We start from the raw sequence: 26991 nt of genomic DNA, 5'->3' as shown, positions 1-26991 counted from the left end.
CAGGTAAGGGAGCAATCATCAGAAATTAATGAAACTGAAGCATGTCGGAAAAGATTGGCTACCCATCCTGCCATCCTTTAACAGTTTGTCGCTTAACATGGGATTACCTAAGAGTTGTATCTTCTCCGTTTTTCACGGACAGGTACCGCAGACTTGCGTTCAAACAGAGGAGGTGTTATGAAGAGGCTAAACTATTTCGTTCAATCTCCTTTCGCTTCACAATTTCACTTTCTAATAACCAATGCGGGTTGTCTTCTCGTTTGGGTTTTAAGCGGTGTGAAGTCTGAGCACTTGGATTTGCTTTTCCTCTTAAAAAATCATGTCTGACTTGAAGTCGATATACCACGCGGCCGATTCATACACTTGCTCGAACAAGTTGGGTGGGGACTTATCCGCGAGATCTGCAAGCTCTGTGAGTTCCCCACTCTCACGACGAGGACGGACTAATTAATAAGTGTTTGTTTGTACTAAAGTCGGATGGGAGCGTTCTCACTCAGCCTGACATCTGATGATGGGTGTCCCAATTGAGAGAAATTCCCGCTTCCTCGTCTCATCCAACATTACTTTTTACCTCACCCTCGGGAATGACCGTAGGTTAGCCCATTTCAGATGTTAAAGCAGCAACTCATACTGTAATTTAAGTATTGCAAAGAATCCTGAACCTTTGCCACGTTGGGTTCAGCCAGGATATGCAGATTTGAAGGCGGATGCTCTAAAAATACGGTACTGCTCCTTGCCTAAACTACTCATAACAAGCGTTTGTATTGACCTTTCTCAGAGCTTCTAATGGAAAATGCAGCATGCGTCCTGAATTTTTGCACTCAACTAACATGAGCACGGCAACTGGTTGCTTACGTCTACCCTTGCCATATTTGACGATTTTTCAGTCCTTGCTATTGTCTACAGGCAAATTAAGACTTCAAAGTTATATCCCAAGACATCAAAGAAACTGAAAAAGTAGAGCAAATCAATCATCCTTTTTGCTGAATCCACATGAACGCCCAAAAAGCATTGCTTAAATGATCAATATCAGTGCAAAAAGTTGCGAAACCTATTCCACTAAAAGTGGGGTGATTTTTTAGGCAGACTTATAAAATTTGAAATTGGCCAAGAAGAACAAATTGGTTTAAACCTTTTAAAAGATGGGATGATAATCAAGACTGACCAAGAACCAGGGCTTCAAAGATTAAAAGCTGAATTCACTTAAAAGTAAATATTTTTTTTGTCAGTTACCCTCAATTATAAACACGTATTTTAAATTATAATTCCATGGAATAGATATTTAAGTACTCAATCAGTTCAAAAAAGGGTTGTCGCAGGTTCTCCTTATTGCTTAAAAATTGAAACACTTCAGACCCGTTTTTACATATACAACCACCAGGAATGTATTCCAAACAAGTGAACTTCTGCCAAACCAAATTGCGTTTTATGATGGGAAGTGGCCAGGTTGAAATTCAGCGTTAGGGCCAACAATTCATAAAAGGTAAGTCCCATGAATTGAGTCAAAGATGGTGTAGGAAGAGTTTAGAGGATTATCGTCCTTGAGAAATGAAATGATCCAGGAGGATGAATTAACTTATGAGGATAATCAATTGTTGAGCCAAAACTGAACATCATTAGTGATATCGTACATTTTTTTGAAATAATGTGTGTGGCTAAACACAGCAAAATTGGATTGAATGAGATGCTAACAGAAGTGGCCAATTTAGGGGTCTGATTGATGAACTCTTTGGCATCCATGGTTGATTTTTCTGACCAAAGTAATTTGGGGCATGTGTTCAACAAGAATCAATTTGAAATGATAGGCTAAGATAAATGGCGCTCCAGACCTAAACTCAGCAAGTCGGGCTCAATATATTGCGATAAAGCTTCAAATGTAGAGACTGGCAAACTTACGCGGGAATAATAAGAGTCCGGTTTAAAAAAGCAGGATTTCATAGTGCTCGTAGAGAGCAAACTGCAATTAAAAAAATATGCCAAAAACTTTTCCTTAGGGAATATCTTCATAGGGCTCTTCTTTGAGATTATATTTTGCTCGATATAACGTCGCCTGAAACTGCAAACATTCAAGACTCGTTCTGTTCTGTAGGTCGCATTTAAGCAATGCCGAAATATGGCAAACTCGGGCTTTTCTCCTGCAATTTGCTTTCCAGTGGAAACTTGATATTTGATCCATCTGGACGTTGAGACGGGGCGACAGCATCGCCAAATTGCTTTTTGCTATTGCAGGCTCAGACTGGACCTACAGTACTCGAGGTATTGGTTGCTTGAGACTGATCAAAACTTCATCATATGTTTTTGTCTGATGATTGCTGTGTTCCAACTTCTCTCTTATAGATCCGGAGAAGCATCCAAGGACTGCCAAACCAAGGTTTTCCTTTACCACATAAGGACAGGTGATTGATCTTGGTTTTGTTTGACAATGGTGACCAACGAGAGCGAGGCTTCGTCAAGTGACTCGGAAAACCAATTCAGTTTTTACGTGGAGGGCGTCACTTTGACCTTGGTGTCTTTGTTTGGCCTTTTTGGCAACACGTTGTCCATCATCATTCTGCTTCGGGGGACATTCCGCAACTCGTTCTCGAATCTGTTGCGTGGTTTGGCCTTCTGTGACGCCCTCTTCTTGATGATGGCCATTCTGTCCTTTGGTCTGCCCAAGTTATGCCATTGGTACGTGGAAAACATCTTCATCCACGTAACGGGCATCATGTTTGGTCTCCTGCATACATTCCGGGTGGGATCCGTCTACGTCACCATGGCAGGTGAGTGAGTACAGGACAACTTATGCCACCTTGGGCACATTTACAAGTATACATTCTCATTAGCATCAAACATTGTCAAGCAGCAGACAGTAGTGATGAGTCCACCCGCTGGATATTCTGTCCGCAGATAGACACAATACGGATCAGAAATAGAAATACCAGAGAAAACCGGGGAGAAATCGTCACCTTTGAGAAAACGAGAAGGCAAAATGAAAGCAGAGAATCAAAAGAATGCTCGAAATGATAAAACAACACAAAGAAGGGCATTTGAGCATTTGATTAAGTTTTCGCCCTCTTTGAAAACTCATTTGTCCACAAAAAGTCGAACCTTGGTTGAACGCGATTCCCCTTCATTGTTCCTTTTTTGTACCATGATTCAGTTTCAATGTGCTCTAATGAAAATAAGTCTACAAATTTGAGATGGCACAACTCCTTAATTGGTTGGACCAAACCATCCGCCAATCTAGGTGGGGGTCGCAAAACAATAGAGGAAAACTGTGTTCTTTGGATCATCTGTCACTCCCTTTTCCAAGGGAATGGAATGGTTAAGTATCATGTCATGATGCACCTTAGATACTTTGGCTTACACGTGGCTATCGTACGCCTGCGTAACGGTACAATGGAAAGCCTCCCTCCCAGGATTTGCCTCCAAGCTGGTTCATTTTACAGTTTAACCAGACAAGCTACCAAAGTCTCGATATTCATGCATTCATGCATGCATGCAGTCACAAGACAACTTCTTTGCCGTCTCCTCACCTATGGCATGAACTGAATAAGATCTAAAAAGTAGTTTAGCCCACGTCTAACTATGAATACTGAAACTGACTGTGGCGTCATTATGGGGTATGTCTTTTCGAATCTACAATTGTAGCCCAATCAAATCAAAAAATCACCAAGCATCCTAGCCATTATTTGGTTGGGGCTTGCCTCCATTCAGTTTCGTTCTGATAGTATAATTGAAAAAAGTTGCTGCATCTGGGCTAGTCATGGTTAAGATTTCATGTCACCCAACTTAGCCATTCTTTTGGTTTCTGTCACTCTGAGAAATTCCATGCTGAGACTCTTCCCCAATTGTGGTTGAAACTCATTTGACTATTGTTGCTTTGGTTTTGGGGTCGGTATTTCATTCGGAGGAAGCTGCGTTCAAATATCTACGAGTACGCACTGTACTCTCCAGATCCATTAGTCCCTTAAGCCCCTTTTCCAAAGATCTCTCCGTAGTGCTATGAGCTCAATCCAGGGTGATAGTAGGAGTTGAAACAAATGTTTGTTTTTGGAGTCGAATGAAGTTTATTCCAACCGACGTAATTTGATTGAAGCGGGAATAGGAGTGTGTTCGCTTTCAAGTTCTTAGTGTTGATCTGACTGCCACTTGTGCCATTGCTATTACTTGGAAAACCAAGCACTTTACTCCCCCCCCCCATCCCCCACGTCACGATTTGCACGAGGCAAAGGCTTCCGATGTTCAATCACAAAATTTAAATCCGTAACCATGGAACTTGCGCCCACGTCGTTCCCTACCCACTTCACCACACATACTCTTCAATGGGCGGAACATTTTTTTGAAAATCGAAAGAATACATAAGTATTGTAGGTCTTTGGAGTTATATATGTAGATTTTATATTATGTCCCAAAGCGTGCAAGGCACCTCGGGCATCTTTGGGTCGTGTCAATTGTTACAAAATGTTATTAAAAATACGTGTTTTGTTACGGAACCAATTGAATTGATTGCCCAAATATCAAAAAGCAAACTACCAAACCAAATAGCCCCAATTTTCTCGGGCCAGATGATATCAAGACCGATCATCTGACTGAACCCAGACGAGTCTTGCCAGGTGTCTGCAGTAACCTAACAGCATCGCTAACATAACAACGCCAGTTTTGGCAGGGCATCTGTTCACCATATACTTATTCTATTACTTGGTCCACAACATCCAAATGAAATTTGACTGCTAACGAGGGGATAAAGAATTCCTAATCGGTGAACGAATAGTTCTTGTTTCTAGTTTTTGGTTGCACTCTGAAAGTAGGTAGAGAAAATCTCGTGCTGGCCAAATGAGCACAATTTTTTCATTCGAAGCGTTAGGCGTCTTAATATTTGCTGTAGATTTTGTCGATTTGTGCGTGATCTTTGTCGCATGTTGGACGCATTTTAAATCAGCCCAAGGATCATGGCAAATGTTGTATTATGTACATAGGTCGATCTGACAGTTCCCCATCAGTACTCTTTTGAAGGGCACCTTACAATCAATTTCCCAACTTATCCATGTGCTCTTGGATTCATTTAAAATGTGCCACGTTCAGCCGCCAAAAAGAAGATCTCCTCATTTTAATCTGCTCCTTCATCAAGGAATCACGTTCTGACATTCAATGTGACATTTTCTATTCCAAAAACGAAATACTCGTAATTCAAGGAAGGCCAAAATGTGCTTGTGCCAATTGGACATGTCTTTTGTCCACTGTCCTATTGTAATACTGGTTCTTGGTATAACTACACAGGGTAGTAGTAACAGAATTAAGAGTAACTGATAATGTGTTCTTTTTTTCAAATAGGTACTGCAATTCCATTACATCTCAAAATGATGTCACTGTAACGACCCAAAATCCCCAAAATTTCTCGCAACTTTTTTTTCGATCTCCATAACGGCCGCTATTTTTTTCGTTTTTCTCGTAACAAATAAATGGAAACTTAAAGCTTTTAGATCAATTTTCCCTTCAATAACACGTTACAATCAGTTACAGGCGAAAGAATCGAATCTTTTTGGATTCTACAGTACTAGAAGCCAAACTTTATTTTTGGTCTTGAAATATTGGCCATCTTTTTGAATAGTAACTGTAAGACAGCATTACTTTTTTGATCAGGAATGTTTATGAACGAAATGAGTTACTCATTTTGACCAAAATAACTGGAACAGTAATCTGTTGCCTTTGTTTAAGAACGACTAATGCCCTACAGCTGCCATGGTGGGCCAAGGACACTAAAGCAAGGAAACGCCATTTTTTGTAAGGCCTAAACTTTTGCTGCTGAAATTTTTGAATGTCAATATTGCACAAAATATGTGACTAATATCATTTTCTTTACCATTGATGGTATGTGCTTAAAATCAGGCATGTGAATATATTTAAAATGACTTTAAAAATGTCTTAAAGTACAACAATTGAAAAATACTAATTAGGTTTTCTTGATAAAGCAAGAATTTGCTCTAAACACAGTCGGTCAATAATCTTTGGCTCAAAATATTATTTGTAGACAATTGTTTCAGGAACATCTTGATCAAATTTCAAGTTATTTGACGCCATTGTTATAAAACTATGGTTCTCACTCTGGGAATGGCCCTCAATCCAAAAGTAGACATACTGTAGCTCTTAGCTACATATTGTTCTTTAAACTCATTTGGATGCTTCATAATCATAGAATTAAAAAAATTGAATTGAAAATTTGATCAAAAGCACTTAAATGTACTATGTAGTGCGGATAATCTTATTTTATTGATACTAGAGTTACTGTCTTGATTCAACGCAATGGCCTAACTTGGCGGGCAAAGGGAAGCCGTGTCGTTTCCTCTCTTTAGAGTCCTGGGGTGGGTGGACATTTTCTCTCACAATTTTAGCGCGTTTCTTTTTGTCAAGAATGAAGGCTCCATTTCATGTATCTGTCTCAAAGCCTGTCAAGATGTTTACCCACTCAACAATCGCCAAGATTTCGATTGGGAAGAAACACTGCGTCCGTGGTATGATGCAATTTGATATGGACGAATTCTAGTTTCAACTTGACATCCTTTTTCTTGTCATACATGTTATGGCGTTTGCACGGTTTCCTTTTTCATACGGATGTTATCTTTCAAAAAAACAATGGCACCAGTCAGTTTTTTTTAGAAACAGAATTAAGTTTGTGCAAAATGTGGATGTCATTTAAGTCTCATCAAGAGTGGAACTTCTAGGGTCCGGAAATTTGATTCCCAAAACAGATTAGAAACTTGGAAGAACCCTGATGATACCTGAATAGATGACCCGATAACCCAGTTCATCTCTTTGATTGCTACAGGAGAGGGAAGTGGAAACCTGGCAGAATAGAGATTTGTTTGAAGACCTACCTATAGATCTTTGATTAACGAAGAAACGAGAGCTAGGCCTAATGTGGGTCCTCCCTCATTTTCAGTCAAAGTACCCCCGCCGACCTCGGAGACAAACAATGGCCAGATATCTTCAAGTCAACCTCACGAGTTCAGTTTGGTGCCAGTTGATAAAGTTCTGGATTTGAATGCTCAAAGCGAGCCATCCTCGCATATTAGAACTCCAATTAGTTCAGCAGGCTTGAAAGAGCTCAAACATGTTTTACCATAAACAGTGAGCGTTTGAGAGAGCTCTCGTATTAGGAGAGACGATAAAGGTTGGGACTGTACAATATTCAGAGAAAGTACGAGAGATATCTGATACTATATATTTTCGAAGGCATTTATGAGCTTTGTCCCAACCAGGGATTTTTGGTCAATTGTAATGACTGTAGAGGCTCAATGGGCGTTTTCAGAGCACCTTCAAGCCCTCGAGAATCCAGGCTAGTTAAAACAATGAAGTCCAACTCTCTTCTTTCTCGGGTTCCTTCCTTGTTCAATTTGCTGCTTTCAAGTATTCGTAGGGCGTATGAAGGCGTTGATCCAGTAGCAGGATTTAAGTCAGACTTGGACAAGTTTTTGACTAAAATTCCTGATCAACCTTATATTCAAAGGTTGGCCAGATCAGCCAACTCTAATTCGTTCGTCGATCAAATAATATATGTAAATGAAAGTTAAAAAAATGAAGAAATTTCTCATCTTGAAGTGCTGGGATTCCAATCCTAGTAGCGGTAAAGAAGTTCGCGAAAAAAAATAAAAAAAAACTGAAATTATCTCACCGATTGCTTAGTGTCATTGTTCGTTGTCGAAGTCATGGAATTACCTTCAGCAGTGAAAACTGCATATTTGCTGCATCCTCTGTGAAATTTGTAGGTTTCATAATTAAGCCAGGAATATATTCGGCTGACCCAGCTAAGGTCAAAGCCATAGCCGAATTTCCCCTCCATACGTCCAGATTCAAGCTTCGATCATTTTTCGGTCTTGTAAACCACCTTGGACAATTTTCTAAGAAAAATCGGCATCCGCTGAACCTCTGAGAGATTTCCTATGCACCAAGTAATCACTCGCTTGCACTTCTGATCACACGTTAGCATTTGAAGACACAAATAAATGTCTTTTCCCAGCCCCCGGTTCTCCATCAATTTGACTCTGATTTACGTCAAAGAGTGAAAGTGCTTATACAATGGGGATTGCGGTTCCTGCAAGACATTGAAACCCGCTATGCAATGGTGGAGTTAGAAGCCCCTTGCCCTTGCCGTTGTGTGGACTAAGTTAAGTAAAATGAGTAAGTTTTTTTTCGTTTTGAGTTGCTGAGATTGTATTCTAGTAGCGGAATGGAAGTTGGCAAAAAAACATGTGGTCGGTCAATTCCTCAACTCCACCTTTTTCATGTCTAAATGGTGTGATTTATGACACAAAACGGTTACACCTGACGTTTCGGTGATTATTGATGGGTGATGTTGCAACGGAGGTTTTCAATTCAACATTTGCCAAGTCCAGGGGCGTCTTGACACGGCTGTCACGACTTTCCGGGGAGTTCCCAACTCTAAACCTTCACTATCTTTGCTCCCCCTGATTCGAGATAGATCATTTCAGGGGCTGATTAAGTGTTGGTTGGATAGTTCGATTTCAATGGTTCATCCTGCTATCAATCCCAAGGCGATCTTCAAGATGGTCCAGAAACTGGCCATCACCGCTCATTAGGGCAAAAAAGTTAAACAAAGGCCGTGGTCCAGAGATTGCTTTTGGCATTGTTTGTACCTATAATCCCAAAAGACGTAATGTGCTTTTTTTCATTTATCATCTAGGTAAAGTAAGTACATGAAAGTCAAAAAAAGTTTATGAAAAGTTCAGGAAGTACCATGAATCAAATAAAGTAGACACTTATTTCCTTTCACGTCTTGAAATCGAACTGCTCTTCTTTTCAAAATGACCCTTTCAGTGTGAGTACTTAGTGTCAGAGGTATTGAACTGACAAGAATTAGCTTTTATTGAGATTAAAAGAAGGATAATTGGCCAATCTTTATCGCTTAACTTGGGCTCACTCGAGTAGATCACAACTCAGCCTTTATCTGGCATAACCCAATAATAACCAAGCAATGTACTTGTACAGGAGTCTTACCGAACCTTATCTGCGCTTTGAGTTTTTTTATGCGAGTAACATGTAAAATTTAAAAGAAAAAATGTACTTTAACGGCAAATTTCTCTTGCAGTTTTGATTGGAAAAAATCATCAAGATGAGCTTTACATATAAGCCCATTCAAGTCATTTACGGCTACATTTTGCCTTGTTTGAAGTGAGCTACATAATTTATTTGCCTGTGCAATTATTGAAACATTTTTTTGAAACGTCGTCCCTTTTGTCCTTAAAGCAAAATAAAAGGCAAGTGGAAACTTTGCCACTTGAGCAAACACATAATCAGAGATTTAAACCACTGTGAATTGACATTTCTAAATTGGACAAATTTCCCTGAGGAGAAGCCTTTCCACTTTTATTCGAAACCTGAATTCCTCGGGCCTTAGGAGCCCTTGGAGTTGCACTGGTATTGTTCTCCCATTACAGGAGATGAATGTATGAGCGGCATGATGATAACAACGCGATGTCTTGAGACGGCACTACCTTATTTACGTTCAATACAACAAGTATAGAACAAAGTTACCGAGGAAAAAAGATATGTGAATCATCCTCAAATTTCAAAAAGCGATTGTCTCTTGTGACTTTAATTAGACTCACATCACAAAACAAAAATGCTTCCTTCACTTTGTGAGATATGATGTAAAATTATGCAAATTGTGACTGGCTTTCAAAGCAAAACAGGTCAATCCCAGAAATACACGTAACCTACGTCTATAAATTGCTCCTCCCTCATCAGGTTGTTGTCGTGAAAAGGGCCCAATTTCTGATATTTGAGGTCCGTCGTTCTGTCGGCTCAAAGCGTAAGGCAACTCGTACGAACGTAGATCTGCAAGCCTTGGGTACCTAAATGAGTAAGCTCTCGGGCATGATGTGGTCCTCTATCTACATATTTGAATGACCGTGACTCTGTTGTGATAAACTGTCTTCTCCTATCTAACATAATACTGTGCGTAATTCTGTTCCTAATTAGCCACGAAATTGGAAGGAATGGACATTCTTCATTAAGACACGCATGCTTCAATTTGCACATACTGGGTGCTCCAAATATCCTTGGACAAATTTCATTTACCACTTCAATAAGGTCTACTTAGAGAACAAGGGGTCGAGGGTCAAACTGGTATTGAAATAAGATGACAAGTAGACAATTTAGAGTGATTTGTTTTTCTGACACCCCGACCCATTGAACAACTCTAACCGCCTCGAGAAGGACTTGAACGTCTTAATAATAGCTTCGTTGGACATGGCGACCCTTATGAGATCCACAGCCTATATAAGGGAGTCCACTTTCCTTGGCCAGAATCTAGTGGAGCTCAACTTCAACTCAACTGAGTGAAGTCAGAAGTGTGACAGGGAGCACCATCCTGCTGCCACACCCAGTTCCTGGCACGGTAATGGCGGTTAAGGGCCGGGATGACCTTTGCACCAAAAATCCGGTTATAATGGCTGCCATCCAGGTTGCCCTTAATCCACTTCAGTAGAAGTTGAAATCTCATGAGTTTTTGTTTTATTTTGGACCATTACTGAGGTTGCCAGCGGCATTATACCAGTTCTTGACCTTGTAAACGGTGCTCCTGGCGATGCTCAAGTTGGTCACGATGGTCGTGGCGCTGTCACCAGCCTCGAATGGCAAAATTATTTTTTCGTGGAATTTTTCCATCATTGTTTTTAAACACAAAGAGGCAAAAATAACATTAGTTAGTGAAACGAAAGATTGAGCTAGATATGGCCAAAAAATGCCTGCAATAATGGTTTAAAAAGTTTCTTTCGTAATCGCTGAGTTACAAGCATTCAAAGACGTGTCTGAGGACATTTTGCACACCCGGTCGGTATATATACGAGCTGTTAAGAACTTTGTACATTCATGGTTCATCCAAAAAGAGAAGATAGCACGAACTACCGTCAAGCAGGAATCTAGAACACGAAGGTTGTGAATGTGAGACTTGGTGTTAACGAATAGAACCATTCCACAAAACTATCCATAACGATTGAAGGAATTCTTCATGATCTCGTGCGTGGCTATGTACTCAAATCTTAAATTTGAATACTGGAGTTATCTTGGCGATGAATTCACTCCTAAAGGAAGCTCGTTCATATTCCTGTCGCCAAAGCTGGCCCTTAATTAGTATGGTAGGATGAATGATTCAAAACCTCATCTCGCAGTAACAAATGCCAGAAAGGAAAATTAGCAAATATATCTTGTGCTGGTCCAATGACAAACTAAGATTGCAAATTTCACACCCTTAAGCTTTTCCCTTTTTTCTGAGACGTTCAAGCCAGCCCGTAATTAATCTCGCCAACACTAGAAGAGCTCTCACTCACATTTACAATATGCTCGCAAAATGAGTCATTCCAAAATCTAGAGCCTGGCCACCCTAAGAACGAAAATGATGGTTTTATTTTAGGATTTTATTTTGAGTTACAACAAAAAATATGTGCGGTGTCCCTTGCCTCGCGAAAGCAGTGTTCATGAGGCACAATATTAAGTTACAAACGGTTAAGAATTGCTTGCTCCGATGTCGCCAAAACCAAAGTAATGAATGAATGCTCTTGCTTCAATGCTTTGTACTAATTGGATATTTCTTGATTTTTCTTAATTTTCGTTTCTCATCCTAAGAGCAACAGTTCATTATTCGATTTCGCTCCGTCGAAAGAACTAAATTTTGGTGTGTTTTGGTTGTTACCATCGCCGGCAGAGTTAGAAATCTTTTAAGAAGTGCTTCTGGCATCCAATAGACCCTCCCTTGGAATGGAGGGTTAAGAACCAAGACTTCGATATTCGGCCGACTTTCTGAAATTAATTAGATTTCAGAAGATAGCAGCTAAAGACTCGTTCTTACTGAACACGAAACAAAGGTTGGGGGTCTCGAAACAAAGAAGAAGGGGTATGACCAAGATATCTGTCATGTTCTTGAACTGTCATGGTCATAACAACATGCCAAGAGCCTGCGACAGTGACTACTTCCTGAGCAAGCAAGAACTCAATCACGTTTCTGAGTGAGACTAGGCTCACGGAACAAAAATACGTGCATACACTATTCTTTCAAGGCGACAAAGTGGCATTTGTTAGCCACGCCACTCGAAACTGAAACTTACGTGACAGCATCTTCAATTCATCGTATGATCTGGAAGACTAATGAGGCTCAAGCAGTGGTCTTTAGGTTGCGATTTCAAACCTAGAGTTGGGATGGGTCATTTCATAAAAAGTTTGACAATTGACAATGGTAATTTCGAAAGCCCCAAATGAGAACAAGATTGTCTGTCTCGGCGACTCTGACATCAAACCCTTTGAGGTCGATGGTGAAGCCATTAGCAATGTAGAGACTATGGCTAAGATGCTAGGAGATCAGTTCTCTAGCGTGTTTTCGACTCCACTGAGTTTAGAAGCAGCAATTCATTGCGCTAAAGATAGGTCTGTTGAGACTGACAGGGCCACTCAACTTGAGCTATTAAATGATCTTGAAGTCACAGATCAAGATGCTTTAGAGGCCATCAGGGACTTGTCACACCATCAGGACCAGGAGAGCTGGAGAGTCTCATCTCAGTTTCAGATGAGATCTTGCTCCTGTTTTGTTCGTAAATGATGCTTAATGTTTAACGCTTGTGCCACTCTAACGCAGAGTTATGGTCGATGAAGGAGTATTGGTGGAAACTGCACAATGGTTAAAGATCATTTTTGTGTAAATGATGCGTTGCATCTTGGACCAGGGCAAGTTTCCCTCTTCTCTGAAATTAGCTAATGTCCTTCCGATTTTCAAAGAAGGAGGCACGTCGCTCCCGAGTATTTATTGACTCCTTTAAGTAGCAGTTGTCACATAATGTCAGCACAAATTTGGGGAGGTCACTGAGTACTTTTGAAAACAATTGAGATACTAAAAAAACTAAGATACATCGCATAATATCAGACAAAAAACCTTTTCTAATGTTTCAAAAAAATTTTTTGTAAAAAAGCAGAAAATTCTGACGTAGAAATACTTTCTAGCTGGAAAATCACTGCCTTTGGGCTTAATTTTCCTAAGTACATTGACGGGTAAAACTGACAGTTTATTGAATTGTAATGCTACATGACCCATTTCTTTAATGAATGAATGAATTGGAACTCTGGTTTAATTCCGTGATAATGCCCTATTAAGCCTCAAAAGTACAATCATCCTTTCTTGCTTCAATGGCCCAATAGGCTGATTTCTTTTACTTTTACCCAACTGATTGACCGTATAGAGTACGTTATTGAGTGACTAGAAAGTCATGAATCAGCTGATGTAGTTTATGTCTTTTGTAGGTAGATCATGGCCTTTTAGTTGACAGGCTCCATGAGATTGAGATCCAAGACAAGGTTCTCAATTGGTTAAGACATTTCGTTTATGGTAGGAAGCAATTGGTTATGGTTGAGGGATCCCTTTGTGACATTCATGATGTCAAGTCGGGTGTCCCTCAGGGTTCCATTTTGGGTCCTCTCCTTTTCATTATCTTCATTGCTCCACTTGAGAATCTCAGAAGTAAAGCCAGTATCTCGTCGCATGCTGATCATACAAAACTGCTTTGCGTTAGGAATGATCAGAATTCCGATTGCCTGATATAAATCCTACGCCAAATCTACTCTTGGGTTGCTGCGAGTCAAATGACACTGAATGGAATGAAATTCCGCTCAATGACCGTTGGGTCGACACCCTTAGATTCTCCATTAGTAGACGATGAAGGTAAGGACATTCAGCAGGTCTCATCCATGAAGGATTTAGGTGTAGTTTTCCAAGATAATGGAGATAGTCCAGAGATAGGATCACGATGCTAACTCTGTACAAGTCGATTGTTCAGGCGCATCTTGAATATGCCTCTCCCATTTGGGCTCCAATTAGTTCAACTGGTATGGAAAAGCTTGAGCAGGTCCAAAGATGTTTCACCAGCAACATGGAGCGTATGAGACAGCTCTCGCATTGGGAAGGGCTAGAAAGGTTGGGATTGCATAGTATTAAGTGTAGTATGAAAGGAACACTTGTCCCAACGCTGGTTTTAGGTTCCATTCTTGTAACAGTCCAGGCTTCACGAACTTTTTGAGAGCACCTTCAAGCCCTCGAGGGTACAGGATAGTAAAAACATTTAAGTTCATCTTTCTTCTTTCTCGGTCTCCTTCATTCTTCAAGTTGTTGCCCTTAAATATTCATAAGGCGTATGTAGGCGTTGATCCTGTAACAGGATGATCAGGTGTATTGGTCAAAAAACGTCTGACTTAAATCCAAACATTCAAGGGCTAGCCAGATCCGCCCACATTAATTCGTTGGTCGACATAAAATATATGAATATAAAGTCAGTAAAAGAAATAGCACTTCAAGACAAAAAAACTAAGAATTCGGCAGAAAAGTGCCAAGTTACAAAGCGACCATCCAACTTCTTGTGGGATTGATGTGCCCCACAAGTACACAACATGGAGTAGTCGGCTGACCGGCTGTGTCTAGGTGTCCTCTTGTGTTGCTCTCCCCGTTTGTTACTACGTATACAATCCCCATCCTCTCCTATGGGATTAAGCATGGAGGCGGTGGAGGCAAGTTGGGAAAAACCAGGTTGGAACCGTGACCCCGGATGGTTGGTCCGGATTTACACACATGCACATTACTCAAAGCAAAAGTTTTAAATTGAATTAGCATGAACAACATGCTCGTCATCTAATATATGCTGAACACCGGGATATAACAGCGTATAAGAAATCAGTCAATTTCAGGGAAGAGGGTAGATTTTGACATGTATTACATACTAGGGCCTGTCAAAGAGAGATCTCCTTGGAGGACATGGTTAAAGTAAATGATGTTGCAGAAATCGAACAATGGGGTCTAAATGTACCAATTTATGTTCTCTTGCTCATTCTTTCAAAGAAATTGTGAAAATTGTTGTTCAGAAGCGTATTTTTTGAGATTTTCGCCAAAAAACTTATCCTTGAGCTTTCCCAAAATGTTACCTTTGACTGTCAGTTGTTAACCTTAAATGAGCAGCAAGCTAATCCATTTGACATTCCTATCCGAGATTCGAAGGTTGAGTGGTCGGTTGTTTGGTTGTTTGGTTGGTTGGTTTGCTGGCTGACAACAGTCGACTGCAAGGTTCTTCCCTCATTTGTTTTGGCTTTAGAGCTCTTTTCCCTCCTTTCGAACCAACGACCAAAAGAACCAAGGACCGAGAGTTAACGAGGACGTCTCTGTTTGTGTTCTTGGTAGTTGAGTGCGAACGTGGTACTACGTACAATTCATATGTACTCATACTCATTACACACACTTCTTACAGGGGCAGATAGATCCGTAGGATGCTGGAGAGCTCACCCAAACAAATCCGACGAAACCTTATCGGAACAAACATGATCGTTGGCCAGTAATGTGCTCATTGTATGTAATTATACAGAATAGAGTAATAGGTAACCATGGCTCAAGGACGAACTAGCTTTTCATTATCGAACAATGGCTTAGATGACGGAAGAACTCCATAAACCTGTCAAAGGTGGTCTTGAATGATCAGATGAATTAGAGTGCTGATTGACTATTAGCACGATCTACTCGTGTTAGGGTAACTAAAGTACTGTACATACTTGTAAATCCCTCGTTTCTGATATCACGAGTCATCATCAGGTCTTCCTCTATTTATTTTCAGTCACTCTGGAACGATTTATGGCAGTGATTTTCCCGTTCCGCGCATTCCGCCAAAAACGATTTCTCTTCCCCGGTTCATTGTGCTTCGCTATCGTCTATACTCTACCCAAATATTTCGAGGTAAAATCAAGCGCAGTGTTGTGCGAAAGATGTTATGAATAGATCAAAGAGATCATTGTTCGAAACGATGTTCAGGTGATTGGTCGAGCGAGCGCTGTGACTTCATCACACGAGGACAGAAATGACTTTGAGCATGAACTTACTCCGACAATTTCAAATGCATTAGAAATGATTGATGAATCAAGCAATTATATATTTATAAATATCCTTAAAATACCTTGGAACACTTTCTACCTCCAAATTAATCATGGTTTTTGGGCAAAAATGGTCATTAACAAGCATTTTTCAAATTTCAATCTTTTTTTTCGAGGTCTAGTTTTCAATTAGCCCCCATCATTTTGAATTGCCGTAGTTAATCAATGCCCAGAGTCATTTCCATCCTTACGTGACGTCATAACACCTGTGCTAACCCCTTCTTATTTCATTATTTTTTTACTTCGTTTTGAACTCACCCCTTGCTACAGCTTCCTTGTGCTGTTCATCCTGGACCGATCGTTTGCAGAATAAACTCAAAAGAGCACCTATTTTAGCAGATCTTTATACACTTTATGATGCCCTGAAAATGCTCAAACAGGGAATTAACAGACACCAATCAAAAACGCAATATCATTTTACTTTTTCCCATTAAAAATTGACATCATTTCTTTGGTAATTTATGTTAATATACAACTGGGGCACCATGGAGCTGACAACGATGAAAATGGAACAACTCAATCCCATATAACTAAATAGCAGTTTATTAGATCATATACTACGAGGGCCATGTCACTTATACCGGTACTCCAGGAATAGCTCTTGATATGTACAAGATAGAGCAAACTTTGCTTTTATGATTTTTCGACATAGTCACCTCCAATTTCAAAACACTTATTGTATTTGAGGTTTGGGTTAGAAAATGTAATAAGAGGCCATTTTCTGAGAGCTGTCTTAACACTCTCTGTACGGCCAACTTCAGCTCATTTTGAGACTCAAACCAATGAATGAAATTCACGATACCATGAAAAACCCGATTACGTGACAGTGCAGCTTCTCCATAGGCCTCTTGCAAAATCGGGCAAAACTGCGACAAAATGCTTCAATTTTTTACAAGACTTTATTGTTGCATATTGATCTTCCATTTTGTTTCGCGATACTTTTGAAAGGGGTCAGCTGAATACACTGAAGAAATTTCAAATAACAGGAAATCAGTTGAAGTTTTGTTTGTTTATGCAAAAATAAAGTGTTGCCATTCAAAAAGATCTCTCAATGCCTAATGACCATTTTTCAATATCTTAAAACGGTACTCAGGTCATACATTATATGATATGTAAACCAGAAAAATGCCAAGATGTGTTTGGGTATTTCCGTCATGGCACATCAAGCGTTGGGCACATTTTTTGTCTTAAGAATTAGATCGAGTTTCTCGTAACTTGGACGTCTATTTTGGGGAGTGGGCTGTTGATTACTCGATATGGTATTGAGATGCGAAGTACTTCATTTGGTGCGTGGGGTGTGGGTCTATGGAGCATTATCGAGCAGAGGATAGTGACGTCAAATGAAGCCTAACCAGATACCCGGACCTAGGCGAGGAGTCGGGGTTTGTGGACGATTTACGACAGAGTTCGAATTCGGTTTTTTTTCTGGCTTAATATACGGGAATTTGACAAAGTGAAAATCTTCTATATCAATCGCTTGACGAGTAGGGTTTGGAAAGTTAGAAAAACATTTTCTGTCGTTCAAAGATCATGATGCAAAGTCAGTGAGCAAATTCACGTGGGAGGATGAAAAAATAGGACAATGAACATATGAGACCACCAGTAGAAGAGGTCGAGATAAAGCGTCTGATGGCAGTAAAAATTAATCTAATCAATCTCATTTTGGGGACAAGACTGTCCTTTTAGAGTGTCAATCATTCTCTCATCTAGTACATACATTCATTCACGGGTTCATGCGTCCATAATCAGGGCCTTTAAGAATGGACCAAAGTCGACGAAGAGCACAGTTGTAGGTTAGTTAATCTTTGCTTGAAAAGACGAGTCTGAAATGTCTTCTTTACTGTAGACTCACTTATTTAGTTATTGTGTTCAGAGGGTCCCTAAGGTGACTTTTAGACGCATACATAAAAGTATAAGCATGCTTGGCTTTGTTCAGTAATGGACGTAGAGGGGCCAATCCCGAACGTGTCTTTTCCTCGTCGCTTCTTGAGGAACACTCTAACATACAAGTATTGGGGTCGACAAACCAAAGCGGAAAAACATGTTGAATAATTTGATCTCCTCGCCTCACTCACTCATTCCTCGAATACTGTAGTGGTTGTAGTATAGTAGTAGTAGTAGTATGTACTGTCCCAACATCGCCTTACGTATTTTTCGTTCGCTATGGATACTGTATCTGTTTTTTGATAGGTGGAAACCGTGTGGAACGCCGAATCCCAACGCCATCTGATTGTGAGCACGGCTCTGCGGCAAAACCCGCTCTATTTGAAGTACTACGTCATTTGGAGCAAGCTACTCATTACCGAAATCTTCCCCTATCTGACCATCTTGATCCTCAATATCTTCATAATCTACGGCACCCTGCGAGCCTCATCATTTCGAAAGCAGTTTGTGGACAAGAGTGGCCCTCCGTCGAGGCGACACCCTCGTCGGGTTCAATCGCCCCCGAGAGGCTTCCCGGGACGAGCCATCCCAGGGACGTCCTTGTCCAGTCCGTCGAGGACCCACCACTTGGTCAAATTAAAGGGCCACTATTTCGAGCCGTCCTCGTCAAGTTTGGCGGCTCCCGGGGAAGGCGAAGGAGAGGGCAAGGGCGAGGGCGAGGGCAAGGGTGAGGCCGCTCTCGATCGAATGAATGTCATTTCGAGCAAGTCCAATCACCGCGTGATGAATCAGCTACCGCGACGAAGCCCTGAGAACGCCGGGAAGGTCGAGAACGCCGAGGGAGAAATGACCGAGCTCAAGGAGATCCTCGTTCTGGCCAAAAGCTGCTCACGAGTAAGTTCAAAGGACATAATAAGGGAAACTTTGGCCCCTAAGAAGGCTGGTGTACACACAAACAATCTGTGGTTCGTTCATTCGCTCCTCTTTGGGCCATGAATAGATCCTCTAGCTAAAGGACTCTAATTATGCTTGAAAGAATAATGAGACACTTACGACATCGTCGGTAGCGGCTGAGAAGTTACGAAGAAGAGATCACGAAGAAGATGATGATGTAGGAAAGCGGGAGATTGCTTTTTTAACATATGGCTGCACGTGTGCCTTCCTACATCTGAAATTGGAACATGTTTGGCAAGGCTGACAACTTGATTGAACATGCCATAAATAGAGGAACGGGATTTCGTTCGTTTTGTAGCCTTCGCCTCCAACCTTGTGCGTGTAAGTTGTCTCGCAGCCAGAAAGTTTTGAGCATATTGTTGATATCCATTTCACCCTTTTGGCGGCATGTCAAAGTCGACCTTTTCTAGCCCTACTCGAGACTATAACCACAACTTTCCCTTCTTTTACCTTCCATCAAACCCCCAAACAAAAACAAGCGTCGCTTTTTACGGCGCTTGATTTTTTTTTCCGTTTGCCTGAAGCCGATTCCTAAACGTATTTCAAAAGTCGCCTTTTTCATCGAATATCACGCAACAAACAGACACTACAAACATATAGACGTCAATGTTGTCCGCCTTGATAAGGAGTTACCAAAAACATCTTAGCGTACTTTAACTGAATGTAAAGGATAAAATTTGAAAAGAAAAAAGCGGGATTCATGTTATAAGACAGCTGAGACACCAAGATCGCAATGCCGTGCAGATTTGTGTCTGGCATAGCGCTCAAGTGTATTTGCAACAAAATGGTAGCCCTGGTATTTGATTTCTTAATCGTGTTTAACTCCAGTCTCAATTCATCCGTTAATTAGCCAAAGGTGTACAAAAGTGGTCTGGTATCTGGTATCCCACTTACAAATAAATAAACAGATCAATTTTTCGAAATATAGGAAAATAAAAAAAATCAACTTATAAAAATATAGGAAACATATAACATAAAAATGTCCCTGTTTAGTTAAGGTTCGGAAATAATGTTTTTCTTTTTCTCGGCCCATTATTTGAGGGCAAAAAGAATAATTTTGATGATTTTGGCGGAAAAAATACTGTTGTCGGCTGAAAAAGGAATGGACAAAAGGGAAACATCAACATTTTAGGGAGGGAATTTGAAATCAAACATGGTTTGAAAGCAGAAAATTGTCAAAGGTAAAATTGAAAACAAGATGTTTTACGAGACCTAAGAAGCCTGTTTTGATAATATCTTTTGAGAAGGTTTCAAAGTTGGTATATGGCGAAGAAAAAAACTTGCTTTTGAATAGTTGACATTGAATCCGCAGTATCTTTTTTCTCGCGTTGTAACTTGAATTGTGGTTTAAAAGCTCATGACTTACTGTTAACATTTTGACATTATCAATTTCACAATATTTTTTCATTACCTTACACCGGGTGTGACAGCAATATTTCGCTTTTTATGAATGATCTGATTGCCTGTCTACAAAAGTCTGACTCCAATGGACTCTGTTAATTGTTTTGGGTGGATCGATTTCACAAACAGTATCCCTCTTAAGAAACCTTTAAAGGTATAATAAAGGCTACATATTTTCAAGTTCGGTGGGTTTACCGAGACACCAAGTGCTGTGGTTTGGGTAAAAAGCTAATACTTGAATTATGTTTCGTCTATTTTTACTTGTTCATCTTTACATGATACTTGGTCTACCAACGGATCTGAGTTGGCTTCCTCGAATGTGGGGTAGATCTGGAATGCTGGCTAAAAAGAATGTGCAAGCCAGACTTAACAGTTGATGCAGGAACAACAACGCCTACTTATTCCCTACAAATATTAAAGGAGAGTAAATTAAACAACAGTGAAGCCCAAGAAAGATGAGAGGTAAGAATCATTGTTCTTACTTGCCTGGGTTGCGGACTTCTACAAGAGATGTGGACTGCGAACGGAAGCAAACATTTCTTATCTCCTAAACCGTTCACTTTATTCCAAGTAGACACCTGATTCGACCACAATATATGGTTGAATAGTTGAACTTGGCCAAATTTGAGCTCAAAACAATGCCAAGGGAACTCAGGAGACAAGTTCAAAGTTATCTAGGAAATATTACACGAAATTCGAATTTTTGGCCTGCTTTTGGTCAGTTTCAAAAGCTTTTGGCAAGAAGACTTTGAAACAAACAACTCTACATGTAAATAATATGAAAATGACCTGCCTTTAATTGACGAGATCTACGTTTGTCATGGTATCACTTTTATTTGAAAAGTGTCTCAGAGTTGCCATGACCAAAAGCAGACCGGTTTGGCGGGAAGCTCGTTCGCAGTCCATATTTCTAGAAGTTTGTGCCTGGATAGACGAGGGCTTGAAAGTGTTTTCAAAATGCACGCTTGGCCTCTACGATCACTAGGATTGACCCTAATTCCGGGTTGGGACGAAGCTCGTGAATGCTTTAAAAAACGTACATCATCAGATGCCATTCGTACCTTCTTTGAACACTCTACAGTCCCATTTTCGTTAATTGAACATTTTTTTACCCAATTGATAACGTGGGGACAAGAATAAAGCGCAATAAGAGTGTCGCCTTCGTCTCACTCCAGTTGGCGGGTTTTTGGAATTTCCCAAGTGTATGCTTTTTGAAACAGCGTTCATTGAACATAAATGCTTGCCATTAGTAGATAACTGAAGTGGATTCTCAGGACCAGGACATGGAAACTGTGAACTCAGTCTGGTAAATGGGCTATCATAATCATATCGACAAAAGTACGAGCGTTTAACACGGGCATTCTTTTTGGCCCCCGTACATCTTGTTGTGAAATGGCAAATGTAAGCTTCAAGCATTCAAAGATCATCAATTCTAATATCATCAGGCCTCCTTGATGGGTTGAACCCATTGACATCCACCTACTAAGGGGACATTTAGAAAAACTTGGTCAAACTGTCCAAGCCATGTACGAGCGATATAAGCAGGAGCATCCGTTCTTTCATCAACGAGCTCGAAAAATTCCTTTCTAGCTGTTTTTACGACTGAAGTTCATTTTGAAACAATTTTGAAGTAATGTTATTTGGACATGTAAGGCAAGTAGAATTGCGTTAATCGAAATGACGAGTGAGGTAAAGAAGAGCCTAAATATTACTCGTGTCAAAGGTTGCTACCAGCATCTAGGTACTAGATAGCAGTGAACCCGGGCTCTGGTAACTTCTAGAGAGGGAAAGAGAGTCAAATGTTTTATGATCTTAGTTTGCAATGTCAATTCCTTTGTAATACGGTATACCACGTCTCCGTCACGTCCATTGACCGGCATGTTTATATTTTTAGAATCATTGAATGACGATAGTTGACACAAATCCCCGCACTGTACCCCAAAGTAACCATCAACTATTCAGAGAGGATCTCTTAGAGCGGCTTTAGACTACGATGGAAAACCAGGATGGAATCCGGTTTGAGGATGGAAGTAGGACTAGTGCTGGGGAGAGTCCAGACACGAGTTCGAGTCCTTTCTAAAAGACTCAAGTCCGGATTTGTGAAAAATAAATATCAATCTTTGGTTTTAAGTTTCACCATATGAGTCTTTTTATTTGCCTTGAGTACAGCGAAAGACTCGAGTCCTCTGCTGGACTCGCCTCAGCACTAGTCCCACTTCCATCCTCAAACCGGATTCAATCCTGGTTTTTCATCGTAGTGCAAAGCGTCCCTTACTCTCTCTCTTTACCTAGTTGAGAGGGTTGCATGGTATTTGAGTCTGATCATTGACAACTTCTGAGGAAGATTTGGTTGATTTCGCTCATATACTACTCAATCTCTTCATGTTAGAGTGATGCCTGGGGAAACAGTCGTCCACAGTTGTTTTAATCTCTCTCCAAACATGTCCTGAGAAACGCACGTGGAAGGATGGCCCTCATCCCTTGGTTTGGGATGCCTCAAAACATGTGCTTAGATCATGTATTCAAACAGACCAAAAGCTTGTCGTTACCTGGATTGAGTTCCATCCGTGATGGACGACAGAATTAGGAAGTACAACAACGATTACGTTAATTGATCACTCTAAAATAGCCTGTCTAACCTTTCCAACGTGATCGATCTCTCCTAATCGATTTGATCGACCAGATCGTCGTTCCCTACGATTGTGCACTCATGCAAGTGTATCTTCCCACGTGTGAAGAAGAATCACGGTCCGCCTGGTTCTCGTCTACCCTTCAAATTGCATGGAGTCTACAATATCCAACAAAGCAGGACAAAAACGGAGAGTGAAACGCTCCACTTCCAAATATTTAGGTTTGAAAATTGTTCCATTGTAAAACTGTAAGATTGATATATTTTCAACATAACGTACGTACAGATGCCATTGAACAACGACGAGGTTTAGAACGGCGACAGGAGCACTTTCACATTTGGATACTCTAATGAGGTCCATACAGCGCAAACAAGCTGGATTGGTGGCGTTTTCACAACCGTGTGCAGGATTGGTAGGGATGCGATAGCGGTAGGAAAATTGTGTGCCAGTCTCAGCCAATGTACTGAATCTCAAAACGACCTCAAGCAGGCGTTTGGCTGAGTGACCAAGTTGTTCTTATCTGCCGCGTCAAGACGCTCTTTGCACTTATCCTCTGTTATGTTTTTAGCTGAGTCATCTTGTCCAGGATCTACTAAGCCATCTAGGTGAACGTACAACATCTCGATCATAGCGTTAAACATAGTGCTCTATCGAAATAATTTTCCGCACCTACCCGACCATAAACCACACTTTGCTTTTACACGATGCACTTGAACGCGTTCCAATATTTTAAATCAAAGGGTACAGTGTTGTTCATTTGATTTTGACAATGTAGGTAGCCTTTCATACTCTATTTTGGAAGGCAATCGTTGAGGGTTTCTGATTGCTCGGCTCTTTCTGAAGGCCAGAGGAACCCTTGGGGAAATGAGCAGTGCATCCAGATTTTCAATATCCAGGTATGCACATTTGAGTAGTCTACCACTATTCCTGATTGACAGAGAGCAATCAAACAAAATATGTGCTAAGGTCTTTTCAATAATGCCTAGAACAGTGTAAAAGCTAAAAGAAACGTATTGATTGGAGCGTGATCTGATCGTTGGAATTCCATATGATTATGATTTCATTCTTTTGAGTATCCTGAATCCAAATATATTGTACGTGATTCCTTTGCATTACATCACTTTTAATCGTGCCAGAGCCAACGTTTGGCTCTTTGCTGCCGTCGGGGATATATTGAGTTCAATGTAAATGGCCTTTTTATGAATAGATTTGGGAGAAGATGTTTGTACTGTGAGGAGATATTGATTGATTCTTGTACTCCATCCACGGTTCAAGTTGGAGACTACTGTACATGCAATATGATTTGATCCGGAATCAAGTCTCTACGTACGTATTTGTACCTTGGCGATATGGACAAAAAATCTAATTATCGGTCCTCAGTCTAACTGACCATTGTCTCACAGCTGTTGCACCACGCTGCCTCTCTCTCTGATTGTATTCCTGCACTGAGGAGTGACTTGGCTTTGGTCATTTTTGTTGTGCCCAATATATTTTTTTATGTTTATTACGTGATTTTTCATCCTTTTCAGACATCCCATGCGGTCCTGTCGTCCAGTAGTCGGAGGCCGAGCGTTCACTCCACACACAGCTCGAGCTTGATCGGCAAACGCAAAACGGAAACCGATTTGGCGCGCGTCCTCATCGGCCTCTCCATCTTGTTCATCATCTGCCAATCGCTCAAGATTATTCCCGATCTGTACGAGCTATTTGTCTGTGATACCACGGATGCCGCCAGCCCGTCTCATCAACCCTGTGAAGTGAGCGACTTTGTCCAACTCATCGTGAATATGTCGCATCTGTTGGTGTGTGTCAATTCCTCGGCCAATTTCCTCTTCTACTTTCTCCATGGAGCCAAGTTCCGGCGAGCCTTTAAAGATACTTTTTTTTGCAAATCCCGCCGACCGTCGAGTGTTGTCTCACAATTTCGACAGACCATATAGTTAGTTCTTCGAATGGTGCTGATATGGATGAGGAGGCATCTACTTACTTGGTCAATGACATATCCAACCAAGGCCAGGGAGTGAAAGCCTCAAAGACGAAGATAGAGATGAAAAGGCAGACCAATTCAATGAAGCCAAAGCAAGCCTTAGAAGAAGGGGCGGAGCGCATTTCGAGATGCTCCCCTTGTTATCTTGACAGCCAATCTGGCACAAGTTTTGGGAAGCCTTGTTTTCTACCTGAACGGAAATTGCTATGATCCAGATTAGGAAGATCCGAAAACTGATTCAACGTCAACGACGACCGCTGGCTGCATCGCTTCATATTGAAGTCATTATTGGAAATTGTCCTTCGATGTATACGTTGGTCCGACTCTCGCCTCACAATGGCTTACTTGACTTGCTTATGATCCTCAAACCAGGAGGTTCCCATTCAGTTTGAAGACTGACAACGAATGGTCACCTACTTGTTCATGCATACAAGTATGTATGTATGCATGCACGTACGCACGCACGCACGCATACATCATCATCCTCATGCTCATCCATGGCCATGGCCATCATTGTTCAATATTGTCCAGGGTCCAAATGCCAACCAGCCAGCACTACATATATGTACACTAATTCATGGACGAATCGATCAAGCTCTACGTATGTATCTATGTGGTGGTCTGGGCTAGAAAATGTGCTCACATCCGAAATTAGTGGACAATGGCGAAGACAAAGAGGGAGGGAGCCGGGATGCCAAGCGACAGTAACAACAACAGCAATATGTAGAACACACTATTCACCAGTACACACTAGAGGTACATTGATGCCTCCTCAGAGCTTTTTTGAATTACATTCATATTATCGGGAGAGAGACATATGGTCAGGACACATTATGTCATCCCGACGGACCTCCTTCGTAATAAGTTGCCCACCAACCAAGCAGTATTTGATCACTAATGGGCCTGGAGCAATGACCAAGACTTGGACCAATGGATAATGACAAATGCATTGAGTTAGACAGATGAGGAGGATGTACGTACCAAAGCTCGTTGACAAGGTGGTTGTTTTGACCTGACAAAAACTCGAACGAACGTGAGGATGTATTTCGGGAAAAGGGAACTAAAAGTTTGATGACTTCATTTGGCCTTCAAAGAGCTGGTTGAGGGGTCATCATCTTTCCAAACATCCTATTCCGGCAATATCATCCATGGCCAACTCGTAATACCAGATGGAAGATTGGTCAATCTAAACCTTTTGATCTCCACGCACAGTCGAACACGTCGGATGAAGAAGTCTTCTGAGACCAGAGAGTTTTGATGTGTTTTGTGGTCTATTGGCTCCTTGATATAGGTATCTGTGTCATATCATGGATGTGAAAGTGTGTCATCGTTTTATGTATGTGTGACGCAAAATATAGTTGAAATATGTTTTCAAATGTCGAAAAGTCCGTCTGTGGGTGGATATTGAAACCGAGTCCAAGCAAAACTGAACAATGGTATCAAATGCTCTTTTGCTCATTAGTTCTCGGTCTTGTCGGCCACGATGATGTCCTTTTCGGGCGTAAACGTGATTTCATCCATTCCTTGCCACTTTTTCTCCAATTCTCGGATGCCCTCTTCAATCTCTTCATGTGTGAAGGAGCCCAAACAAAGAAAAGCCCGCTCTCTGATCTTCTCGAAAATCCAATTTTTGGAAGTTCGAAACGTGAATCGGAACTTGATGATTTTAAAGTGCTTGAATCCAGCTTTCGTGAGCAGTGTGATGAAATCCTTGGTGGGCATGATGTCCATCTTATTGAGCTCCTAAGCATGAGAAAAACATCTGATAACCCTAGTTGATTTCTTTAGGGGAACATGGAAACGCGTTGAGATGAAGAGAAACCACATAACCACGGATCTAGCTCAAGATACCACACAGTTGTAAACTTGATTCGTAACAAGCGAACCAAACCACAGTATGTTGGAAAAATCAAGGCAAACGCATCATCTTTCAAAGCTAAAAAATATTTGATACAATCGACATATATGAATTTGTTAATTCATATGATAATGATAATATGCATTATGTATGCAACAATATGTTATTCGTGAAGTTTTAGGATTCAGTCTAGTGAGCGTTTCATTCATGAAGAAATCATCTGATGTTCGCTTTGATTTCAAAGTTTCTTGACACGTTCTAGGATAACTCTAGTTACAAATATTTACGTACGAGATGTTGCATGACTAATTCTTCGTTTAACATTAGTG

General features: G+C 40.8%; 2 protein-coding genes across 2 annotated transcripts in view; one reads left to right on the top strand and one right to left on the bottom strand.

Moving 5' to 3' along the window:
* The first annotated feature begins 2388 nt into the window (after nt 1-2388).
* Nucleotides 2389-25695, top strand: LOC131893556 (uncharacterized). The gene is made up of 4 exons (XM_059243612.1): nt 2389-2762; nt 15636-15754; nt 18139-18726; nt 24347-25695. The coding sequence occupies exons 1-4, from the start codon at nt 2423-2425 to the stop codon at nt 24755-24757; spliced, it is 1458 nt and encodes a 485-aa protein (XP_059099595.1). The 5' UTR covers nt 2389-2422; the 3' UTR covers nt 24758-25695.
* Nucleotides 25696-25827: 132 nt separating this feature from the next.
* Nucleotides 25828-26991, bottom strand: part of LOC131893557 (uncharacterized) — a 2895-nt gene continuing 1731 nt past the window's right edge. The window contains exon 3 of the mRNA XM_059243613.1: nt 25828-26547. Within this exon, the coding sequence (XP_059099596.1) occupies nt 26263-26547 (285 nt within the window). The 3' untranslated portion in view covers nt 25828-26262. The remainder of the gene's footprint in view (nt 26548-26991) is intronic.

This window comes from Tigriopus californicus, chromosome 2, assembly GCF_007210705.1.
Source record: "Tigriopus californicus strain San Diego chromosome 2, Tcal_SD_v2.1, whole genome shotgun sequence".
Taxonomy (NCBI): domain Eukaryota; kingdom Metazoa; phylum Arthropoda; class Copepoda; order Harpacticoida; family Harpacticidae; genus Tigriopus; species Tigriopus californicus.
The sequence above is the reverse complement of the archived record's forward strand: the minus strand, read 5'-3'. Positions and strand labels throughout refer to the sequence as shown.